Genomic DNA, 23526 nt, shown 5'->3' with positions numbered 1-23526 from the left:
TGTAGTACATAAAATTCTGACCTACAAAGTAGATAAGTCCTTCAGGGAGTATCCATTTAAGAAATCTCCAAATCCCTTTTTGAAACAAAGAGAATAATACTGCAATATAAATAATTGCCCTTTAGTATAAGTGCTTATTTATCAATCACCTACCTAATGGGAGTTGAGGGGATGGATGGCTCTGAAGAAAATGAAGGAAACGAATTTGCTGCTTACATACCTTTTTAAGAACAGATCTACTAGTTAAAATGAAATATATTTATAATGAGGGGAAACGTCACAGCTACAGATCCTGGAGAAAGTAGTTTAACAAAACATATTTGATAAGTCATGCAGAGAGCTCATACATTTCTTCCTTGGGTGCTACATGCCTGGCCGGTACCTATCCATGCATAACTGATTTCCATAAAAGCAATTTTGCTGCATAGTTAATTATCCACATTTACCTGCTTCTGCTACTGTATGAAGGTCTTTGTCTATTAACCTTTTCCAAATTTCTCTTGGGAGAAAAGAAGTCTGCCAGCAATGCCTTACACAAAAGGCATATGTTTAATTACCTTTTCAATAACCTCAGGGGGTAAAAATGGGATTTGCCTATACTTTAACTATTTAGAATGCCTTAATCTAGTGATAAAAGCAAACCATTCTTACTTAATGAACTTTTCTTCATTTTTTCCCACTGTGTGGATGAGTCAGCCCCTGTTCAGCAGGTAGCATATTTGAGATCCATACAGTGTTCAGTTCTCTGCTGCCAAAGAGAGTATACAAGGGAAGAGCCTCATTGGAAGAGCCTATTTTTAAGTCCTGTCCATAAATCAGGAATGAAAAAAATGGATTTTTACTGCTGTTGTTGTTGTTTTTAAGTGCCAGTTTCCATGTCTTTATACATTGAAAAATGTATCAGAGGTTCCTCTTTTATTACAGTATCGCCCCTCCTTTTCTTTTGACATTGGCATGTCATCTTGTGTCCTCCAAATTAGGCCGTTGAGATGAAATGTTAATTTGTATGTCAGTTTTGTCCTGAAAATGAAAAGGTGTAGCATAGCTGAACCACCCTGACAAAAGAACTAGCTTTTGAGGATCTGATGGTCAATGGCATGGCTTTAGACCCTGGCAGATGAAATCACATGTAGTGGATTGTTTGTCTAGGGACGGGAACGCTCTGATTAATAAAACCTTCTGCTCAGTAGCTGGCTTATCAGTGAGATACTTTTAATAATAAAAGGACTCTGAGCATAGTATTACTTTATTTGATAATTCTGTGTTATAATTCACAAGCTATCCATGTGATTGTGATGGTATAGGTAGCATTTTGGTCCACACGGGACTATGCATGTTAATCAAGGTTTCTGCTTGAGAAAAAGCCCACTCAGCCTTCACTGTATAACTGAAAGTGAATATTCTAGAAGAGAATAGCCAAGTTGCTGCACAATAAAAGAAAAAAAGTAAAAACCAAGGTCAAAGTAATTATGAGGATGTGTTGCTAAAATGTCCCTTATATCTAAGAATATGGGCAAGTGAATGGCCAAATATACAGAATGTGGCTATAGGCTGATTGAGAAAATACTGAGAATTTCAAAGAAAAAGATAGTGTATGACAGCATCAGATAACAGGACATGACAAAATTGTAGTTTCCGGGTATTAAAAAATAATCATTATAATGAAATATTTGCCCATTTTAAAAAAAGTATTACTAAGGCTTTGCTGTATACCACAGTACAGTTAGCAGCACAGAAACTGTGGAAGAAAATCGCATCCTATCTGTGTTACCTGAAACAGCTTTCATAAAAAATTTGTTAAAGACCAAAAAAATGTATGATGAGTTATATTCATGATATTGTCAGCTGAAAGGAGGAAATTGCTTTTCAATTGGTAGGAAAGCTTCTTAAGGGTCATATATGTCTGGAGCTCTAAAGGAGGCTGTGGAAAGTTTGTCATAGAAATGCAAATAATTGGCTCTATTTCTGGAACTTCCATCACACTCCAAACATAATTCTGGTCAAGAGTGGTTCACAGCAAGAGAAGCCAATTTATAATGGACAGAGACCTTGTTCCATATGATCCCTCTCCTTCAAAATGCAGTTGTTATAAAGAAAGGGACTTCCCTCTGTGTTTCTTGGGGATTGAGCTCTGAATCTTTTGAGAGAGATAAAGGAGCCGGGCAGGGAGAGGTGAAAAGGCCACTGTTATGATAAAGGCTGGGATGGAGAGTGTGGCTGAGGTGGACAACCACACAGGCATTTAATATATATTATTGATTTCAGAAAGGAAGGGAGAGGGAGAGGGAGAGAGATGGAAACATCAATGAATCATTGATCGACTGCCTCCTGCCTGTCCCACACTGGGGATAGAGCCCGAAACCTGGGCATGTGCCCTGACCAGAATGGAACTGTGATCTCCTGGTTCTTAGGTCGATGCTCAACCACTGAGCCACACCTTCTGGGCCACAGCAGGCTTTTCAGATAGGAACTCTAGAGGTGGGGGAGATGTCAGCGCCCAGCTACAGGCAGCCTTGGAAAACCGTAGGCTCTCTTCACAGAGGCGAGCCTTTACTTCTGAGCTGCTTTCCACGTGGCCGAGAGCAAAGCATTACATGGTCCCTGCAGAAGGCCATGACATGTGAATGAGACAGAACAAATTGGCACAGTTCCGACTGCCAAGGGTCTTGGTTTTATTCTCCAGGCAGAAATACACCAAAACCACCCGTGGCATAACATTACATGAGGATACTACTTATTTATATGTTTGCAGTGGGATCTGCCCCGTTGAATAAATTTATGCTCTTAATATCTATTATGAACTGGCCTTATACCAGCATTAAACAGTATGCCCTTGGGATTTCAGTGGACTGGGAAGACAAATCATTGGCTTATCTTCTGCACTGAAATCATGTAGTCTTATGCTTAGCCCATAGATCACCGTGGCAGGACAATCTGCTTCAGCTTGCATGGGCTTCCAATGTTGATGAGACTGTGAGAGAACAGAATAAAAAATGGTTGTTTAGTAGATGTTTTCATTAAAAAAAAAAAAAGAACACACCACAAAGGCTACGTCAGTGTGTATAAAGCTTCATCTTCTGATAAAAGTCAGTTTCCACATTGAGCATATAAATGAAATTAAGAGCTCAAAATAGGGCCAACATGACAAGAAAAAGGATGAGATGTTTAAGAAATTAAGGCGTTGTGTGCTTTTAGAGGAAATTCTATAAAGACTCTCTTTCAAAAAAGGCAAAATTTTTATTTCATTAAATTATTTCCTCAGATGCTTTGTTGTTGTTTTAAAGGATTGTTTGTGAGAGACACTTTCTAAATACTCAGAGTCCTATGTCTTTTATTCTTTTCTGGAGAGTTGAAGTTCTGTGCAAATATGAGCTGTGACTTGTATCTGCTTGTTAGATGTCTCCTATTTTGTCTATTATTATACATGTGTTCTTAGAACTGGCAAGTCTGAATGAGCTCTCCTTTATTCTAAGCTCTCTATACCAAGGCACACTGATCCTTTTTATTCTGGTCGTGTCATTCTTTTAGTAGAAAAATAGAAAAGGGATATTAACTCTTGGCATTGTGACACGCTAATGCAGAAATAATGTATAAATGACGTAAAAATATTTAACCTCATCAAGTCCAAATAATTGTCTACTCCTATTTTTAATACTGACTTAACTTCTATTAGAAACCTTTCATCTAGTTCTTTGAAGCTTACCTAGTCCACTCACTCATTCCTTCATTTCTTCATTCCTAAATTTAACAAAAATATTAACTATTTATTCTGGAAGGCAAAATGCTTTCATTGGCCCCAATTCAAGGCCAGCAGGAATCCCTAATTTGGAGTGCTGTGAAGAAGGAAACTTTATTCAGTGCAAAATAGCTCAATTGTGAAACAGCAGGGCCTGAGGCAGCCCTAAAGCCAGGTGGCCCTGGGGCCAGGCCCCTCTCCAGCTAGACAGCCTTGCTCTACTCCTTTATGGTCTGCTTTGTGCTGTGCTGCTCTGCTGTTCTTTGGTCTGCTCCATTCTGTGCTAGTCTGCTCTGGCCAGTGCTGGTCTGTTCTACTCTGCTCTGCTGAAACATCTTTCGTGTTTCAGCTCAGCTAGGGATACACAGCCTTAAGAAAGGGAAAATGCACTCCCAGAGCCAGAATGGAGCTGTCCTTATGCAAATGAGGACTCCAAATCCTTGCAGTTTGATTGGTCCAAAAGGCACTGTCCTGATTGGTCAGAATAGAGCCACTCTGGTTGGTCAGAGCTGTGCAGTTCTGATTGGATGGGGAAAGCCTCAGTCCTGTTGGTTAAAATAGGAGTCTTTGAAAGAGGACATAAGGAAGGCCAAGAGACACATGAAAACATGCTCAAAGTCACTAAGCATCCGAGAGATGCAAATCAAAACGACAATGAGGTACCATCTCACACCTGTCAGAATGGCTATCATCAACAAATCAACAAACTACAAGTGCTGGAGAGGATGCGGAGAAAAAGGAACCCTCTTGCACTGCTGGTAGGAATGCAGACTGATGCAACCACTGTGGAAAATAGTATGGAGTTTCCTCAAAAAATTAAAAATGGAACTCCCATTTGACCCAGTAATTCCACTTCTAGGAATATATCCCAAGAAATCAGAAACACCCATCAGAAAGGATATATTCTCCCCTATGTTCATAGCAGCACAATTTACAATAGCTAAGATTTGGAAACAGCCTAAGTGGCCATCAGCAATTGAGTGGATTAGAAAAGTGTGGTACATCTACACAATGGAATACTACGCTGCTGTAAAAAGGAAGGAACTCTTACCATTTGCAACAACATGGATAGACCTGGAGAGCATCATGCTAAGTGAAATAAGCCTGTCAGAGAAAGAAAAATATCACATGGTCTCACTCATTTTTGGAATATAATGAACAACATAAACTGATGAACAAAAATAGAGCCAGAGGGTGGAAAAATATTTTAGAATATAATAGAAGTAATCCTGTTATTTGCAGATTTTTAATATTTTTTACAACTTTTGTGATATCATAGTATGTTAGTACAGTTTTGATATTTTTATATTTAAAATCCTTTTTTCTTGAAATATTAATGTTTATTGCATGTAATATTATTATATTTAAACCCTAGCTGGTTTTGCTCAGTGGATAGAGCATCGGCCTGTGGACTGAAGGGTCCCAGATTCAGTTTCAGTCAAAGGCACATGCCCAGGTTGTGGGCTCGATCCCCAGGGGGGGCGTGCAGGAGGCAGCCGATCAATGATTCCCTCACATCATATTTCTATCTCTCTCCCTTCTCTGAAATCAATAAAAGTATATTTAAAAAAAATATTATTATATTTAAGATCATTTTTTCTTGAATAAAAAAACAATGGGAGTTCATGAACTCCTTTCTTTACAAGAGCTGGCTCAGATGGCAGAAGCACTGTGCGGGCAGACAATTCAGTGCAGAGGTGGGCAGTTTCATGCGGGTTTCTCTCTAAAGTGCAGTTTGTGTGCTAGTCCCCTGTGTAGAAATGGCTGCTAGGCTCTGGTTTTTTGTTTTTTGTTTTCTTTGAGCCCAGTTAGCCAACAGGAGCCCTTCTTAGGAGGCATCTTCTTTCTCAAGGTCCACACTAGTGAGGCCAGGGCTCAAAAAAAATCACCTAAATTTTAATATTTTCTACTGTGCATTCCATGAGGACTGTTGTTTACTAGGACTTGGTGGGTATTTGCCAGATTGAATGAAGAAATCTGTACCTGGCATTGCTTCTTGAAAGATCTGTGAAAATGAAGCCAGACCACAGACACTGAGGTTTCTTCTTCCATCATTAAATGTAGACCTGTGCTTATGTTTCTCTGCTTCAAGACTCCTAGGAATGCATTTGCTGTTCCGTACGTCAAACATAAATACAGTCAACATTTGATATTTTTAATGCTATTACCTCTTTTTTTGTAATAACTTAGAATCTTTTTACTGCTTTTATGTCATTTCCATTCTGATTATGAACATTCTGATAAAACTTTTTCATTGACTGTACATCTCTTCATTAATACAAGGTGGGGCCAAAGTGGATTTACAGTTGTGAGTACACAAAACACAGTTTATTCTTACATTATTATTTATTAATTGTAGTATTTTCCATATGAACGACTGTAAGCTACTTTTGCCCCAACCCTCCGTGTTTCCAGTTAATCAAAGACTACATTAAGTATCTCTGAACAAATCTGTGGATTGACTGGACCTGTTCTGAGGATTTTGAGACATGTGCCTGAATGTCAGTTTTGAGTGAGGTCTCAGAGACAGTAAGCTCAGAGCTCAGTGATTCATTCAGTACAGAGCTTGGTTATCTGGACCCTTTATTTGTCTCCCTCTGCTCCTCCTCCATCCCCTTGTTTTGATCTTAATGGTCCTTAATTTAGGAGCTATTGTGGAAGAACGTTAAGAACCACTATACACAACATGGGAGCAGAAAAGGAGTTCTCGGTCTCTGCTCAGGGTGGAAAAATGAGGAAATCCCAGGTGCTGTTCCTGGAGAGGCGATGTTCAGTGTTTATATCCTTCACGTTTGGAAACTGAAAGGAAAGATGTGTATACTGTGAGGTTTTTCATAATTTGGTTATTTTTTTCTCTCTTTCTTTTACCAGGTTTCACCAAAACTAACTGACCCATGTGTTTATCTCATATGACTTTTTAAAAAAGAAAGTAGCATCTTTCTCATTTTATGGAGACCATAGCACAGAAGGTCATTCTGCCTATCTGTAAAGTGACGTCTAGACCAGAAAGAGTAATTATGTTAAAAATAATTCAATAAAACATTCTAAGAAGTACACCTGCCTAATAGATCATGTTCTGCGAGCACTGATTCCCGCCCCCCCCACCCCCCAATATACAAAAAGGGACCATTTTTGAACCTTTGCTCCCATTCAATTTCTCGCATTGAATTTTTCTCCATCTTCTGTGGTATGTACACTGAATCGCATGCAGTTTGCATCAAGATGGGCCTGTAGGAAGAGTTTCATTGATGTACTCTCCCTCCTAAAGAAATTGTGAAGAAAAAGAGCAAGGGAGGAAAGTGATCCCTCCCCCAGGGTAACCAAGGCAGCACTGTACTGGGTCCTGAAGAGAACATGCAAGTGAATTTTGATTGGGAGGAATGCTGTCTTCACAATTGATTTTCCTTCAGCATCCTCTGACTTTTTTGGGGGGAGCCTCCGATTGTGTGATTCCATCTTGTTTTCCTAGAGCACCTCTCTTCCTCCCACACTTTCTGTAACTAAACAGATGCCTAAGAAGGGAGGCAGGGGCATGTCTGTGTGGGAGGAGTAACTGTGCAGGAGGGAGACTCGGTGCAGGGCCTTTTGGTGCTGCCATCCTACCTAAGTTGCCTTGACCAACCAACCAACCAACCAACCAACCAACCAACCAACCAACCAACCATCTGTGCTTTGCCAGTGCCTCACTCATCTAGTCAGTTTCCTCATTGTGAAGCAGTGCAGTATTTGTATGTATCCAGAAGGTCCTTAAGAGTCTTTCTCTATGTTATTGAGGACCAGTGGGCAACTTGAACAATACCTGCTCTTCAGCCAAGAAGGGCTGTGGGATAATTTATCATGAATCCATAGTCACAGTGAACACACAGGTGTGTTTATTGTTTTTTTGTTTGTTTTTTATTCTTTCCAAGCTCTCTTATTTCTGGTTAGAAAAGTTTCTAAATTTGAGTGCCTTTTCCTACAGAACAATGTTTTCTTCTGACCAGACTACTTCCTTGAACAAAGTACTTTTAATTCAACTCTATGCAAATAGGGGAAGTAAGGATGAGCAAATCTAGGATTTGAAGAGCGGTGATTGAATTTCTATTGTTAAAAAATAAACATAGTGGATTAGGTTTTGTAAGGAATAACTTCTCAGAGGTATCCTCAGTACCAAACAGTTGCCCCAGGGGTAACCCAGCAATATATGGGGTGAGAAGTCTGGGCACCCTAAAGACAGGCCAGACTGCTGTTCGCCAGACAGAGGCAGGCATAGCAGAGGGCGCTGTGTTGTTCCTCTGGCTCCAGACATAGGGATTTATTCATGTTTTTTGGGTGATTGAAAGTCACTTTCTCTTCATATACAGCTATTGTTGTGTCATGCACAGTATTGGAGGAGAGAGGCTTTTTTTTAAAGAAGCACACTCCATATATAAAATAGTCTTTTCTACCAGCTTCATGGTTGAAAGCATACTCTCCCAGTACTGGTAAAAGGGATTCTTTAGAATTTGTGAGGCCTAGAGAATAATATATATCTATGTTAGAGTTATGATCAGGAAAAATGTGTGGTATTGATGATTGCTTTATTTGCAAGCTTATTTGCTTATCATTCCAGTCTGTTACTTTAAGACAATGTGTTTCAAAGAATGTTCTCAACTTTAAATGGCGAAACCTAAGTAGATGACTTTATATTCTTGATTAAAGAGTGCTATGGATATTAAGAAATGCAATAAGAAATACAATAAATATTTCAAATTTATATATATTGGTGTGATTGTCCTTTTTTCTCATTTGGGAATGGTGTGACTACACATGGGAACCATACAACAGAATTGGTAGAATCACCAACAAAAGTCAGCACACTTTTCTAATCAAGTTGTTGCTTTTCTTTAAAAAAAATATATTGTCTCTTATGAAAGAACAATGAAATGTTTACCTAAATGAATTTTGTACTTTGTTCCTTATCAGAGCCAATCATTTGTCTATAAAAGTTGACTATCCCCGGCTTCATATGTTAATATATGTATTTTTTGCTTTTATCTGACATTTCGTTAGGATACACATACATTGGTTAGTTGTCTAGTGGTGTGTTGAGTTTGCTTGCATTTTGCACTGGCTTCAGTGCTAGTCTGCTGAGCACCTGTGTTCTCCTCTAAAGAGGCTCTCCCCTAGCCAAGAACTGGGTGTGTGCCCGGGACATGTCATTTTGGGTACCTGTCTTCTGTACACAGTGGTTATACCCAGGGGTATATGACCCAGGATGTACCAGTCAGGTTGTTTCTCCCATGTTTAAAAACTGAAAATGGAAGAGAAGCCAATTTTCTTATTCCTTTCTAGTCACTAAGCCATGAGAATGTGAGTCTGATGCCAACACCCCTTCTCCCTTCTGCATCCCCAATCCCAACACACACCCCACCAGCTGAGCTCCAGCTGGAGAGAAGGAAGCTGAGTACAAAGAGCAATGTATTTGGAGCAGTAGGGAGGGAGTTTCCTGATGGTGTTTGGGTTCCTGGCTCTGGATGTGCCTAAGACCAGCTTCCCTTTGTATGTGAGCCCATTTCCCTGAGCTGGGTCTTTGTCACTTAAAACCAGAGTGTGAGCTCAAACAACTTTTATAATTCCCAAGTCCTAGGAGGATGTGGTCTCCTGTAGGAGTTAGGCAGAATGTGAGCACAACTGCTTATACCTGGGCCCAGAGATGATGTGTTAAGACCATTTCTAGGTGGGTAGTAAGGTTGTGGATAGAGGTTTTCTTTCTCTTGCAATTTCAGCATTGTAAGCACAGCTTTGAAAATTATTCCAATGGAAGTAAAAGAGAGATTATCCAGTGGATAGGTTTGTTTGCACTAACCTTCTTCCTTTCCTCTCGGGCTGTGGTCTTGAGTTTCTTAAGCTTATTTTCAGATTCCCCATCTTTAAAATGGAGAGAGTATACTATTTTCCATCATGATTCTCTAAGATGTGATTAATATATCTGGTTGTCAAATACTGATAGGTCTTTAAAATGTTGTACCAGAATATTACCTTGGGCCAGAATTGTCAGTTTTTCTTGTCCTTTTAAAGGCAATCTTGAGCTTTAGTATTTCTGAAATATGATATTCAAGGAAATTGCTATTGGCTTGGTCATCTGGATTCTCTTTGCATATTTATCAACTTTCATTATCCCAAGAAATCTATTTGTGTGTGCTTGGCAAACTAGTTGTTCAATAAATTTTTAGTAAAGGAGTGAATAAATTAAAGAGCAGATAAATTAATTCAGTGGCACGGGATCATAGTCATACACAATTCAATTTTTCCTTTTTAATATGTAACTCTAAATAATAACAGCAAATAAACACAAAATTGGTTTGGTGATATGCCAGTCACCATTTACGTTCCTCCCCCCACCCCCTCTCAAATTGGTAAATAATATTTTTTTAAAAAAGAAATATTAATTATAATGGGATTGGAGTGATGAGGAATTGGAAAGTCAGAAAGCAAGAGAAGTTGAAATAACATGAATAGTGGGTGTAAGGACCAGCCACACCCTTAGTGTTGACATAGAGCATCCAAGGAAGAGGCCTCCAGGACCAAGATCCAGACCTGTGGGGAGGCGCACAGCAGCTGGGCTTGCTGGGTCGCAGAGAAGTCACGTGGTGCTGGGCCAGCAAAACTGCAGGAAGTCTGCCTCTGAGGTGCCAGAGAAAGCTGACTCCTGGGGGAGCCACATTCCAGTAGTTGCCACAAAGCCTCCTGGAATGATTCCAGGGAAGCTGCTCACAGGGAGGTGTCTCTTGGGGATGCTCACTGCAGAGCCATCCCAGGGAGTGCTGGGGGGAGCTGTCGCCCCTGGGGCCCGTTGGCCACCAGGCACAGCAGGAGCCAGGACCTGGAGCGGCCTATTGGGCAACAGTTTCTGGATGCTGGAGAAGCCGTGTGTGCTGCTGGGGTTGGACAATGGAGAAACCAAGAGCTGCAGCATCCTTTTGAGAGAGCAACACCATCCAGGAGGAGAAACTTCCTCCTCCACTGTCTCTCCAGCACCTTCTACTAACAACCCTTAGCATCCTGCCAGGTGGCAGTTGAAGGGCGGATTTGGAGCTGGAAGGCAATAAATTGATAGCTGGCACAAGCACCTGCTCTGAGCAAGCAGCATTCTAGGTGCCAGGGGTATGGAGTGGAGAGAAATAGCTCTTAAATAATTGCATTTAAGAGTAAACTCATAAAAAAGAGAGTAAACTCATAATTGTGTTGAGTTTTCTTTCCTGTCTCTCCAGCACCTTCTACTGACAATGCTTAGCATCCTGCCAGATGGCAGTGAAGGGCGGATTTGGAGCTGGAAGGCAATAAATTGATAGCTGGCACAAGCACCTGCTCTGAGCAAGCAGCATTCTAGGTGCCAGGGGTATGGAGTGGAGAGAAATAGCTCTTAATCAAATAATTGCATTTAAGAGTTAAACTCATAATTGTGTTGAGTTTTCTTTTATGTGAAGGAAAGTATGTGTATCATGAAAGACTGTTCAGAGGGTCTTGAAATTAGATTTCATACTATCTTCTGCTCAGCACATTTTTAAATAGGCCGCAGGTTGTTCAGTAAAATGTTAAGAAAAAAAAGCAGCTTTTAAATGAATCAAAAACAAACAAAAAAGCAAAACACGAAACATTGAGTTCAAGTAATTTATGAATTATTATGATCTGTATAAAATCCAAAGGAATTCTACCATAAACAATGCCATACTCCTGGAAAGGACTGGTTGGAGGACAATCTCTTATGCGTGGTTTGAGAAAATCTGAAGTTTCCGTGAGAGAGAGTTATGGAAAGGATACGAAGTAGAACAATCCTGGTCCAGAGAAGGGGGCACACCAATCAAAGGCCATTGTCATTTGAGTGTAGAAGTCTTATTGTGGAAGGCTATTACATAGATGCAATCTGTTCTGAAGGGGTCAATTGAAATACTGTGGTGATTCAGGAAATGCAGCCATGAGACTCGCTGACCAGACTGAGCCAGCTGTGTGTTACAGAAAAGAAGCAAGTGGGACATGACCTCATTGTCGTCTACAGGATCCACAAGAGGCGGAACTGTTTCAGGGACACCGAGCTGGTGGTGGAACTGGACATGGTTACAGACGTTAACTTGGGTGTAAACTGAAAAGTCACTTTTTATGGTGGAAGGGAAAAAAATAACTGACCCATGTGTTTATCTCATATGACTTTTTAAAAAAGAAAGTAGCATCTTTCTCATTTTATGGAGACCATAGCACAGAAGGTCATTCTGCCTATCTGTAAAGTGACGTCTAGACCAGAAAGAGTAATTATGTTAAAAATAATTTGATAAAACGTTCTAAGAAGTACACCTGACTAATAGATCATGTTCTGCAAGCACTGATTTTCCCCCCCAATATACAAAAAGGGACCATTTTTGAACCTTTGCTCCACATTCAATTTAAAGTCTTCAGGTTAGACAATTTCATGACTTGACCTTGTCAAGGAAAGGTATTGACTCATGGGTAAAGTTATATGATATAGGGATTTGCTTAAAAATACCCTGGAAAATAATAACAAAAATTGAGAAAAATAAATGAAATAATATTGACAAAATTTGGGTAATTATTGAAGCTGGGGGCAATGGGTACAAGAGAGTTCACTATACTATTCACTCTAGTTTATGTTTGAAATTTTTTATATTACAAAGTTTTCAGAGGAAGTTTATAAATGCAGTATCCATTTCAGCATCTTTATAATAACCACAGTTATGAATACGGAGATTTGGTGATGGTCCATTGGCTTTTGGATAAAAAATCTAGTTAAGAGGAACTGGAGTCTCAAAGGAGGAGAGACTAAGGGGATGGATTTTAAAAATCAAGTTTATTTTATTTTATTAATCATTAATAAGGTAAATATCAGTTTAAATAGGAGAATTAAAACAAGGGCCAAAAGTATGTAAAGACAACATCATTAGCCATCGGGGAAATGCAAATTAAAGCCACAATGTGATATCGCCACACACCTTTCAGAATAACTACAATAAAATATAGTGTCAATGCCAAATTCTGGATGTGGACACTAAATAAATCCCATATTACTGTTGGGAAGGTAAAATGGTATAGCCACTTGGGAGAACAGTAGGCAGTTTTGTTTTATTTTTTAAACTAAACATGCAGTTACCATATGGCCTACCAAATACACCATTAGGCATTTATCCCAGAAAAATTAAAACTTTTATTTATACACAAATGTCTATAGTAGTTTTATTCATAAAAGCCAAAGTCTGGAAGCTGGCCTGGATGTTCTTCAATGGGTAAATGTTAAACCAAACTGCAGTAAATCTAAGACATGGAACACGACTCAGCAATAAAAAGGAATGAACTATTGATACACATGACAGCGAGGAAGAATCTCCAGGAAATTATGCTGAGTGGAAAAAGCCAAACCTAAAGATTACATGCTGTATGATTTCACTTGTGTCAGCTTTGAAATGACAAACTTTTAGGAATGGAGAACAGATGGTGGTTAGCAGGGGTTAGGGACCTGGGAGGGAGAGAGGAAGGCAGGTGAGTGTGGTGATAACAGGATCACGTGAGGGATCCTTGTGGTGATGGGACTGTCTTTAGCGTAACTGTGGTGATAGATATATGTATGCACACATGTGGTAAAATTGTACAGAAATAAATATATAGGCATGTACACAAATGAGCACAAGTAAAGCTGGAGAAATGGGAATAAGATCGGTGGATTGTATGAATGTCATTAACCTGGTCCTGATGTAGTATAGTTTAAATGTTTTTTATTTTTCAATTACTGTTGATGTACAATATTATCTTAGTATCAGGTTTATAACATAGTGACTAGGCATTTATATAACTTATGAAGCGATCACCCAGATAAATCAAGTACCTATCTAACACCATACATAGCTATATTGTAATATAGTTTTGCAAGATAATACCATTGGAGGAAAACAGGTAATAGGAAATTGGAGATCTCAGTATTATATATAGTATATTTCTTTCAGCTGCATGAAAATATGGAATTATCTCAATAAAAATGTAAATGAAAATAATATGTGTAAAAATAACTAAAAGTTCAAATACTGCTTTTAAGTCTGCTCAAAACCTTGGTGGATATTCTTGCTGACTTTTAAAAATACATATTTTTATTGATTTCAGGAGGGAGGGAGAGGGAGAGAGAGATAGAAACATCAATGATGAGAGAGAATCACTGATCAGCTGCCTACTGGAGATCAAGCCTGCAACCTGGGCATGTGCCCTGACCAGAATTGAACCGTAACTTCTTGGTTCATAGGTCAGTACTCAACCACTGAGCCACACTGGCTGGGTTTGCTGGACTTCTTTTTTCCACTTGGAATAAAAAAAAGTTGTAATCTCTCCATTAATAATAGGAAGTAGTTTGCTTTGTTTTACCTAGGAATGCCACCCACTCTTAGTAGGATGTCTCTGAACAAGTTTCTTAACCACATTGGCTCTGTTTTCTAATATGTTAAAGGGCTGTTGTTACTATTAAAAATATATCTTAAGTGCCTGATACATGGTACCACTTAAAAATTCTCCTTCATATTAAAGATATTTTTTCACTTGAAGAATTTTTCAGGACCCCTACCTGTCCACTTTTACTCTCTCTTTTGTCCTTGGAAATTTTCTTGTATATTTGTGTGTCCCCTGGAACATAAAAAATATTTATGTAAAGTAAGATCTCTAGTGAAAAAAAAATAATTCAGAGAGAAAGCTTGAAACTAATGGCCAAAAGAGATATTGGATTATCTGTGGTTTTTGATGATCTGTCCTCTTCCTGGCCAAGTGTAGCATACAAGATCAAGAATTACTGGCATTGAAATTAACGGCAGTTTAAAAATGCTGAACCATTAGGCCATTAAAGATGAATATACATACCCCTGGTGGCCACTCACTAGTCCTCATTCGCCCCCAGGGACACCTGTTGATTTGAAATGTGAAAGTACTAGGTGAGAGCTCGTTTGTGCCCTGTAATGAGAAGTTATGAAAAACTTACATGCATTTCCAGATCCATCTGCTTCAGTGAAGCAAAGAGCATTTTTAAGGTAAAAGGAGAAAAATAACTCTTTTAAAAAAGCAAGCAGAAGATTTTTCTACTTCCAGTAATGTTGGCGTAGACTGCTAATGATAAAACTAGCAACAGAAAGCAACAAGGAATGCTGGGTAGAAAACCCGCCTGTGCCCACCTCCACCACCACCACAAAGAAAATGTTAGAGGGTGTCAAACAGCACACAGTGAGGCTGCAACTTTCGGAGGCAAAAGAGAAGCACAGGAGGTTAGTCAGATTTTTAAGCTTGAAATTCCATGGCATTTCCCCCTTGCGGTATTTGCTAATTTATAATATTTGTGAAGGCAAAACACTGGGAAAGTAAATATAAAGTGACAGCTAAGAGTCTGAAAGGCTTAGAAGAGCTTAAACTGCCATATGAATTTAGAGACAAAAATTAGAAATCAGGGCTAGCTGAAAAGAGAGGGTCCTAGTCAACAGCCTGGAAATGCAACTTGTTCCCCAGGAGAGCTATACCTGAAAAGTAAGGGCGGACCAGAAAGAGACAAGCTTCTGTAAAGATGAAAACATCTCTCCAAAACATGTCAGTTCTTGAGTGGATTAAGGTGATCTGTCTAAAACCTGACTCCTCAACAGAAAGAAAACAATAACTCCTTTCAAGCAGACCTCCAATTATTGCCACAATTTTTAACAGACAGGTGATCCAGATGTTGGAATCATCAGATTTTAAAAAAAGATGAGTATATTCAAGAAAATAGATGAGGAGGTAGCATTTAACCAGAGAAACCCTAACCTATATTGAAATGAAGAACTCAGTGCGGCCTTCCTGGGACCACAGGAATCTCTGCTCCCAGGCACCAGACACAGCTGCAGGTCGGGACCAGATAAAACAATGCATTTCTTCAAGAGGCTCTAGATTTCCTCAGAGGCACTGAGCCTTGTTTGAAAGACTGTTGGCCTGAGAGGACCCACATTCCTCTCTTAGCTTCTGTGTGCCCATGATCACAGATAAATCACTGTCACCTCCAAAGACTGACTAATAATCTAAATCCTACCTACATTTTGGAGAATGCTTTTGTAGAAAGAAATGGATTCCATTCTTCCTTCTATTCTTCTTCTTGCCCCCATTCACATCTTCTTCGCCTCTGGATCAGCCAAATCTACTCTGCTATAATAATTATTTCCATGTAGTGACTATCTATTATGTGTTAGATCTTGGCGAGAGGTGTCCTGCCTATCTTGTTTCATATCTTTTCATTCATCCTACAAGATTGAAGAAACAGAGGCTTGGAGAAGTAGTGAAATTGCTGGAGGCTATCCAGTGAGTAAGAGGTAAAGATAGGCTTTGACTGTAGGCATGTTTAGTTCCAAAGCCTGTCATAAGCTTGAGGGAAAACCAGGAGTTAAAGATGCCCTAAACAATTAAAACTATCACCTTGGTTGGCTATTCCTCAATGATGCCAATAGCATGCCACAATAGTGGGCAAGGAGCTGGCTTCTTACAACTGTATGGGAGTTTCCATTGAAATACAGTTGTTATGAAGATTGCCTGGTTTAGGAACAAAAAGCAAACAAAATCCCAAGCTTTAGCTGGAACTTTGAAGATAAAAAAGCTTTAGAAAAAAGTAAGAACTTATTGTTTAAAATGCTATTGAATGAGTTTCCTGGAATACCTATTGTTATTTTTTTTTAAAAAAACAACAACTTAGTGTTCTTTTAAAAGCATAGGACTGCTAGCAATTTCAGGAGGGATGGTAGAAGTCTTGTTCAATTAACTTTCCCAAATTGTGAGCAGAAATGTTATATGAAGCCCAAGGTAAGAGCTCTTCTAGAAAAGGCAATTGCCAATCAACAGCCATTGTTCATTTGTTTGTTGATTCATTCAATACTTTTCATGTTTAGTGTTGAAATACATAGACGTGTGCATAAATCAAATGTAATGATTTTAAAGAATGGTTGTGAATCAAACACGCAAGTAACACAAGGAATATAACAATACCAGTTCATTAGAAGGTACCCCCCTCAGTGCCTTTTCCCAATCAGATCTCATTGAAAAGGTACCTTTTGAGTGATGACTGAAGGAGGTGAGGGTGGGAGTCATGTATTTCTGAGGGAAGAACATTCGGAGCAGAGCTTTAACAGCTGTGAGGCAGCAACCTCTCTGATGTGTTCAAGAACAGTAGGAGTCCAGTTTGATTTGAATAAAGATAATGAGGAAGAGTTTTATGAAATGAGGCCAGAAACAAAAGGGGGCCTGATCCTGTAGCCTTGTAGGTCTTTCAGAACTTTGTTCTTCTTCTTTTTTAAAATATATTTTTATTGGTTTCAGAGAGGAAGGGAGGGGGAGAGAGAGATAAAAACATGAATAATGAGGGATTCACCAATCAGCTGCCTCCTGCACACCCCACACTGGGTATTGAGCACAACCTGGGTATGTGACCTTACCTGACCGGGAATCAAAAGGTGACCTCCTGGTTCATAGGTTGATGCTCAACCACAGAGCCAGGAGCCACACCTGCCCGGCCAGGACTGTGTCTTTATTCTGATGGAAATAAGAGCCATTGGTGTGTTTTGAGCAGAGCAGTCTCATGAACTGATTTACATGGGTAAGGGATCAATCTGGCTGAGGGCAGCAGCAGAAGACAGGTGAGAAAGACCATTGCAGCAATCCAAGCAAAAGATGATGTTGGTTTAGCTTAAGTGGTGGCAATGCAAGTAGTGAGAAGAAGTCAGATCATCTGTGTAATTTGGACAGGATTGGCTTACATATCTATAATAACTTACGTATGCTTCAGTATTATGTTCAGTAATACGTGCTCACACTTACCACTTTATATGCTCTTTATTCCCTTTTGCATCATAGATCTATCTGTGATCACATTCCTTCTTCCTTTAGATTTTCCTTTTGAGACGGTCTGCAGGTAGCCAACTTTTCCTTTTACTGAGACTGATTTTTTTCCCTTCCCTTGGTTGACAAGTATTTTCTCTCAGCAAATCAGAGCTATCACTCCAATCTTCTACAGTGTCCATGGTGAGTCCAAATGTAACTCTTGATGGTAATCATCTTTTTCTCTCCTACTGCCTTAAAATTCCCAGTGGGCTTTGTTGTTGAGCAATTTCTCTATGATAAGACTAGGTAGGGATTGCTTTATATTCATCCTGCTTGGTATTCTTTAAGATTCCTAAATCTATGAATCAATATCTAGTATCAATCATGGAAAATGTCAGCCATTATCTCTTCAAATATTGCCTCAGTTTCTTCCTTCTTCTTCTCTTTCTGGATCTTCACTCTATCTTCTCTGTCTTTGGCTGTTTATTCAGACTTTTCATCTCTTGTCTGTGCTGCATTTTGAAGTGTTTCCTTTGGCCTATTTTTCAGTTTACAATGTCTTTGTTCAGAAGTATCTAATCTGCTGATAAATCCATTTGTTGAGTTTTCTATTGCAGGTGTTATATTTATCATTTCTGAAAGTACTCTCTCATTGTCATTCAAATCTCTTACACTGTACTTTATGTTTCATATTTCCTGAAAATATTGTCAGTTTTGTATTTGATTTATTTTAAATTGTGGGTCTTATTACTTCAATATTTGAAAATTGAAGAGCTCCATTTCTGCTCAAATTTCTGCTCAATTTTACTCATGAAGACGTGTTTCTTTGGATATTTTTGGGTTTTGACTATGTGCATTCTCCTTACAAAAGTATTGTTTAATTAATAGATTTTATATTTTAGAGCATTTTTAGGTTTACAGCAAAACTGAATGAAAGCACAGAGTTGTTAACATACCCCTTGTGCCCCCATGCACAGAATCTCCCACCATCAATATCCTGTAGCAATGTAGCACATTTGTTACAGGTTTCTAGTGAATTTCAATTTAGTTTGCAAATCTGAATAATGACCAGCTTTTGTTTATAACTTGTCAGGGACATTTCTCCCTTTTTTGTTCAGCACCAAAGCAACTTTCCTTGAAGTGCCCTCCTGTTGAGAAAAGTAGTTTATATCTGGTCAGACTCACTCTGAAAATGAAGCTTTGAAGGAAAAGGTCTCCCATTAAACTCTCCACTTGACAGCTTTCTGTTCCTGTACCAGGGAGGCCATGAAAACTGAAGTTCAGATTTACAAGGCTTAGCAAATGTTCTCAGGGCAAGATTGGCTTCCTCCTATAAGAAAATAAACTTATCTGTGTTTTCTACCACAGGTAGAATTTGGCCTGAAAATCCCGCCCTACCCCCAATCTTGCAATGTCTTCAATGCAATTAACAAGGCTTAAAAAATATTTTCCTGTCTTTTTAGTTTTCATTGGATACCTGACCACACATCTTATCAGAGACAGAAGTCCATTCCTTTATTTGCTCAGTCAGCAAACAATATCTGAACATCTCCATGGTGGTGGATATTTGGGGGAGGCAATGATGCGTTAGTATTATTCCTGCCCTTGAGGTGTTTATTTTTTTTTCTTTATTGATTAAGGTATTACATCCTTGAGGAGTTTATAATCAAGTATAGGAGGAAGTGCATAAAGACTACTCATGCAAAATTTTGCTCAACTGTTGAGAAGTTCAATATTATTTATAATTCAGTCTTCCTGTATTTTTCCCAAAGGCAATTGGAGTAATTAAGAACTCAGCTTTGTGGCAAGGGACCCATGAATCATTATTCTGTACAAGCACCCCAGTTTTTCCCAGCTTCTAAGAGATAACAAAGCTCCAATAGAAAGGGACTGAGGGACAGAACTGGGGTGGAGATGGGGGTTCCAAGGATGTTGTTGCCAGCATAAACCCTGTTCTCTTGGGCCATTAAAATGCGAATATATGGTCTGCCTTTGCCTGTTATCTGAACCTGCTTCATTCATGTGAACCATGAGTTTGACCTTCCTGGGAAGCCTGGTCTCCCCAACATTGTCAAGGAGATCTTATGGGTGTCATTTCCCATACTAATCCTAGCAATAGATGTCACTTTGTTGGGTCAATTATTTTAAAGTTTCATGTGATCATAGAGGAATTCTATGGACATTAAAAATCTGAATGGGACCTGCACCAACCAGCCATAAATGTTAGGGTTCATTTGATACTTTGGGATATATTTTTTAAACCCAGGAAAATACTTAATACATTTTTTCATGATTAATAGAATCAATTTTATTTGTATAGCAGGGGAAAAAAATCTGACAAATCAACTTTAAATGGTGAGTTATTTAATACCATATCTATATACACACCATTCTGGGAACAGCAGATCTGAAAGGCAAACCAAGGTTAATGTTCTGGCAATCAGCTAAAGGTAATTGATTGAGATATTTCAGAGGAAAATAAAATTATTTTGACAGTTTTCATTAGGATTACAACATGACAGTCAAAGGACTACCTAATTTGTCCCTAATCATGACAAATTGTTATTAATACCATTTTACAGATGCATTACACATCTGAGAGACAATCCCTGTACACATTAAAGCACAGATTAGAGAAATAGCCTCCTCCCCACTAGCCAGACCTTAGAATTCTTAAAATAGAAATACAACAGTAGTTTACTTCAAATAAAGTTCAAAGGCATGTTTAACACCTTAAATTTAGACAATAAGCAAAGATCTAAAAATATAAGGACTATTGAAAAGTAATGTTCTAGAAACTTTCACCAACTAATTGTAGCCCACATGAGTAATTTTTCTTTTTCTTTCTTTTTTTTTTTGAGAGAATGACTCACTAATGAGAAAATGTTGCCTTGCTCACAGAATATGCATTACATACTTGATGCAAATAAATCCTTTATCACTTTAGAATGGGTCATAAAGTCACAAGCTGAAGGGCAAGAAGTAAACTCTTTCCATTTACACACACATCTTAAGGTAGATTTGGGAGAGGTTGCCCAGCATTCTAGTAAGACAGCTTTGACAGCTTTCACTTTCCTAGCCTTGAGATCGTGTGTCTGTGTATCTGTGAGTGCTGGAAGAAAGGATCAGGGAAGAGAAAGTCCTGGGAGTGGGCTTGAGAAGCTGTATAACTTTGGGCCATTTTTATTTCCTTCTGAGAATCCAAGGAAACTCTAGAAAAGTAGTCTGGAGAGAGGAGCCTGGTGAGCCTGGTGAGAGGCCATCTAGGAAAGGAACACGAAATTGGGAAGTCTGGTTTTTGTTGTTCTTTTTTAAATTTTTTTTTTAAAATTATTTTTCAATTACAGTTTACATTTAATATTATGTGGTATTGAATTCAGGTGTACAACATAGTGGTTAGACAATCATAAACTTTACGAAGTGTTCCCCCTGATGTTTTCAGTACCTAACTGGCAACCATACATAGTTATTACAATATTATTGACTACTTTCCCTAAGCTGTACTTTACATCTCCATGGTTATTTTGTAGCTACCAATTGTACTTCTTAATCCATCACCCTTTTCACCAAGTCCCACTGGCAACCATCAGTCTGTTTTTTGTGTCTACAAGTCTGTTTCAATTTTATTTGTCCATTTATTTTGTTCTTTAGATTCCACAATAACTGAAATCATGTGGCATTTATCTTTCTCTGACTGACTTCTTTCACTTAGCATAATGCTCTTTAAGTCCATCCATGCCGTTGCAATTGGTAGGATTTCATTCTTTTAATGGCTGAGTAATATCCCATTGTATATATGTACCACAGCTTTTTTATCCACGTGTCTACTGATGGGCACTTGGGATGCTTCCATATCTTGACTATTGTCAGTAACACTGTAATAATCATAAGGGTGCATTTCTTTCAAAGTAGTGTTTTGGGTTTCTTTGGATATATACCCAGAAGTAGAATTGCTGGGTCATAAGGCAAAATTGGGAATTCTTGACTAAAGGCAAAAACAAGCCTGCTCCTAACATTTGTGTACTCTGGGCATTGATAATTATGAATCAATTGACAAACTTTTGAATAAAATATGTTGTATCTTCCTACCTTGAAATTTTACCTTCATAAATGACAAATTGAAAATTTGAGTGGGATTAAACTGTAAAGGAGGGACGGGTGGCCTAAATTGGCTGTGGGTGATAGGGGGTGGCGCCCCAACCCCCCTCCACGGGCCTTGCTCTGTGTGTGACAGGGTAGAGCCATAACCTATGGACATAAAATTTTCTGTAAAGCTATTATTCTTTTTTTGAGAGTTTTTGTATTTATTATACTAAACAGCCTAAGTGCCCATCAGAAGATGAGTGGATTAAAGCTATTATTCTTATATAAAACTTAATATTGGTAATTACCAATTAAATTTAAAGGCAAAAATATAGACTGCAATTAATGAATATGACGTTTTCAATAAGAAGAATTAAAACGAAGCTGATATTTAAATATGTTGTTAAATGTTATTCCATTTTACTAAATATTCTTATAGAACTATTTGCAGTTCATCTTCCAACTAGTTGCCAACATAAAGAAATGGTATCACGCTTCTTGGTGTTGTGCCTACATGCACACATTTAAGGGAAGAATGAATTGTTTGCAAAATATTCCTCTGCCAAGTCCAACTCGTATAAATATTGCACCAACCCATGAATATCTCCAGAATCATGAATTGGAACACAAAGAAGAGCAAGAAAAATGATGTTCAGCCCTCCTGGGAAATGATCCTTTGTTCTGCATGAAGCTATTACCTCCATGCTGAAGGTAAGGTTTGACAAATTAATTTGTCTTAAATATTTTTTTAACTTTAGTACATCTGCCGCCTACATCCCCCTTTGGCCCCTCGCTGTATCCATATTCACTGTCAATAGGGGCATAACCCAGACCTTCATGGTATTTGGGTATCGTGGCTTTGGTTTTTACCAGTAGGATATAGGGAAAGGGATGAGAAGAAACATTTCCCCAGGGCCTGAACCGTGTCAGTTAGAAGCATGAATATTTAAAGTTAGAATTTGCATGTTGCCACAGTTGAGAAGCAGATTCCAACACAGAGGCACCCATGTGCTTCATATCACGTTGTGTGTGTGCTTGTGATATGTGGGGCTCTCTTCAGCATGGAGCCCTGGGCAGGACACCTTCCTGCTCAGGTCTCGGAGAGGTACTGACAAAAGAGGTTTATGGATTCCAGAGTCATTGTATCTGTTTTCAGAAGCCCCTGGGAAGCGCACTCATATTGCATAAAGCTCTTTCACAGATGGCCTGGGAGGCCGGCACCCCGGGAGACGGCCTTGGGAGGGCTTGTTCTCTGATGGCTGGGGTGCAGGAGGCGGCAGAGAGGTAGACATGGGTGGGGACAGGAGGAGGGAAAAGCATCATGTGGAGTGTGACTCTCTTGTGAGAAGGTTTCCATAAAAACAAACTTTGAACTAGACTGGTGATTGTTCACATGGATGTCTCTAGATTCAAACAGTTTGGGATGTTTTCTGAAGTGTTTTTCCTTCATCAGTATCGGTCAGGATTCTTCAGATAACCCAGCAACTCTCTCAGCATCTATTAAGACTCCATTTCAGGAATGGAACGTTCTCCAGAGCCCCATTTCAGCTGCTACAATAAGGGAAGATGAAAGGAATGGAAACTACCCACCTCCATGGTAGGCTCCGCTTGGAAAGTATTTGTTATTTCTGGCTCCTTTTTTTTTTTTTTGCGAGGATACAGAGATTAAAGTCATGAGAAAGAATAGCACAAAGCTACGTGATTATGAAAAACTGGGCTTTTATTGAACATTCTATAATTTCTAGAAAAATAAGACCCCTACGTTCTGCACAGTTTTAATCAGTTCCATTGGGGGGTGGTGGTGGTGGTGGGGGGGGTCTGTGATTTATGCTACTAACCAACCAGCTGCTTTGCATTTTAAAATGACAATACTAAAAAACCGA

At 38.9% G+C, this 23526-nt stretch overlaps 1 protein-coding gene and 1 long non-coding RNA gene across 2 annotated transcripts in view; both read left to right on the top strand.

Moving 5' to 3' along the window:
- Window positions 1-6649, top strand: part of OXCT1 (3-oxoacid CoA transferase 1) — a 117502-nt gene extending 110853 nt beyond the window's left edge. Inside the window, exon 17 of the mRNA XM_005876003.1 lies at window positions 6608-6649. Within this exon, the coding sequence (XP_005876065.1) occupies window positions 6608-6649 (42 nt within the window). The remainder of the gene's footprint in view (window positions 1-6607) is intronic.
- A 15612-nt stretch (window positions 6650-22261) lies between these two features.
- LOC106727763 lies at window positions 22262-23253 on the top strand. Its single transcript, XR_001364009.1, has 2 exons — window positions 22262-22354; window positions 23097-23253. It is a non-coding gene; the product is annotated as an uncharacterized LOC106727763 (long non-coding RNA).
- Window positions 23254-23526: the final 273 nt, after the last annotated feature.

The sequence above is a fragment of the Myotis brandtii genome, unplaced genomic scaffold (genome assembly GCF_000412655.1).
Source record: "Myotis brandtii unplaced genomic scaffold, ASM41265v1 scaffold478, whole genome shotgun sequence".
NCBI lineage: Eukaryota > Metazoa > Chordata > Mammalia > Chiroptera > Vespertilionidae > Myotis > Myotis brandtii.
Note: the sequence above shows the minus strand (reverse complement) of the source record. Positions and strands in the feature narration are given on the sequence as shown.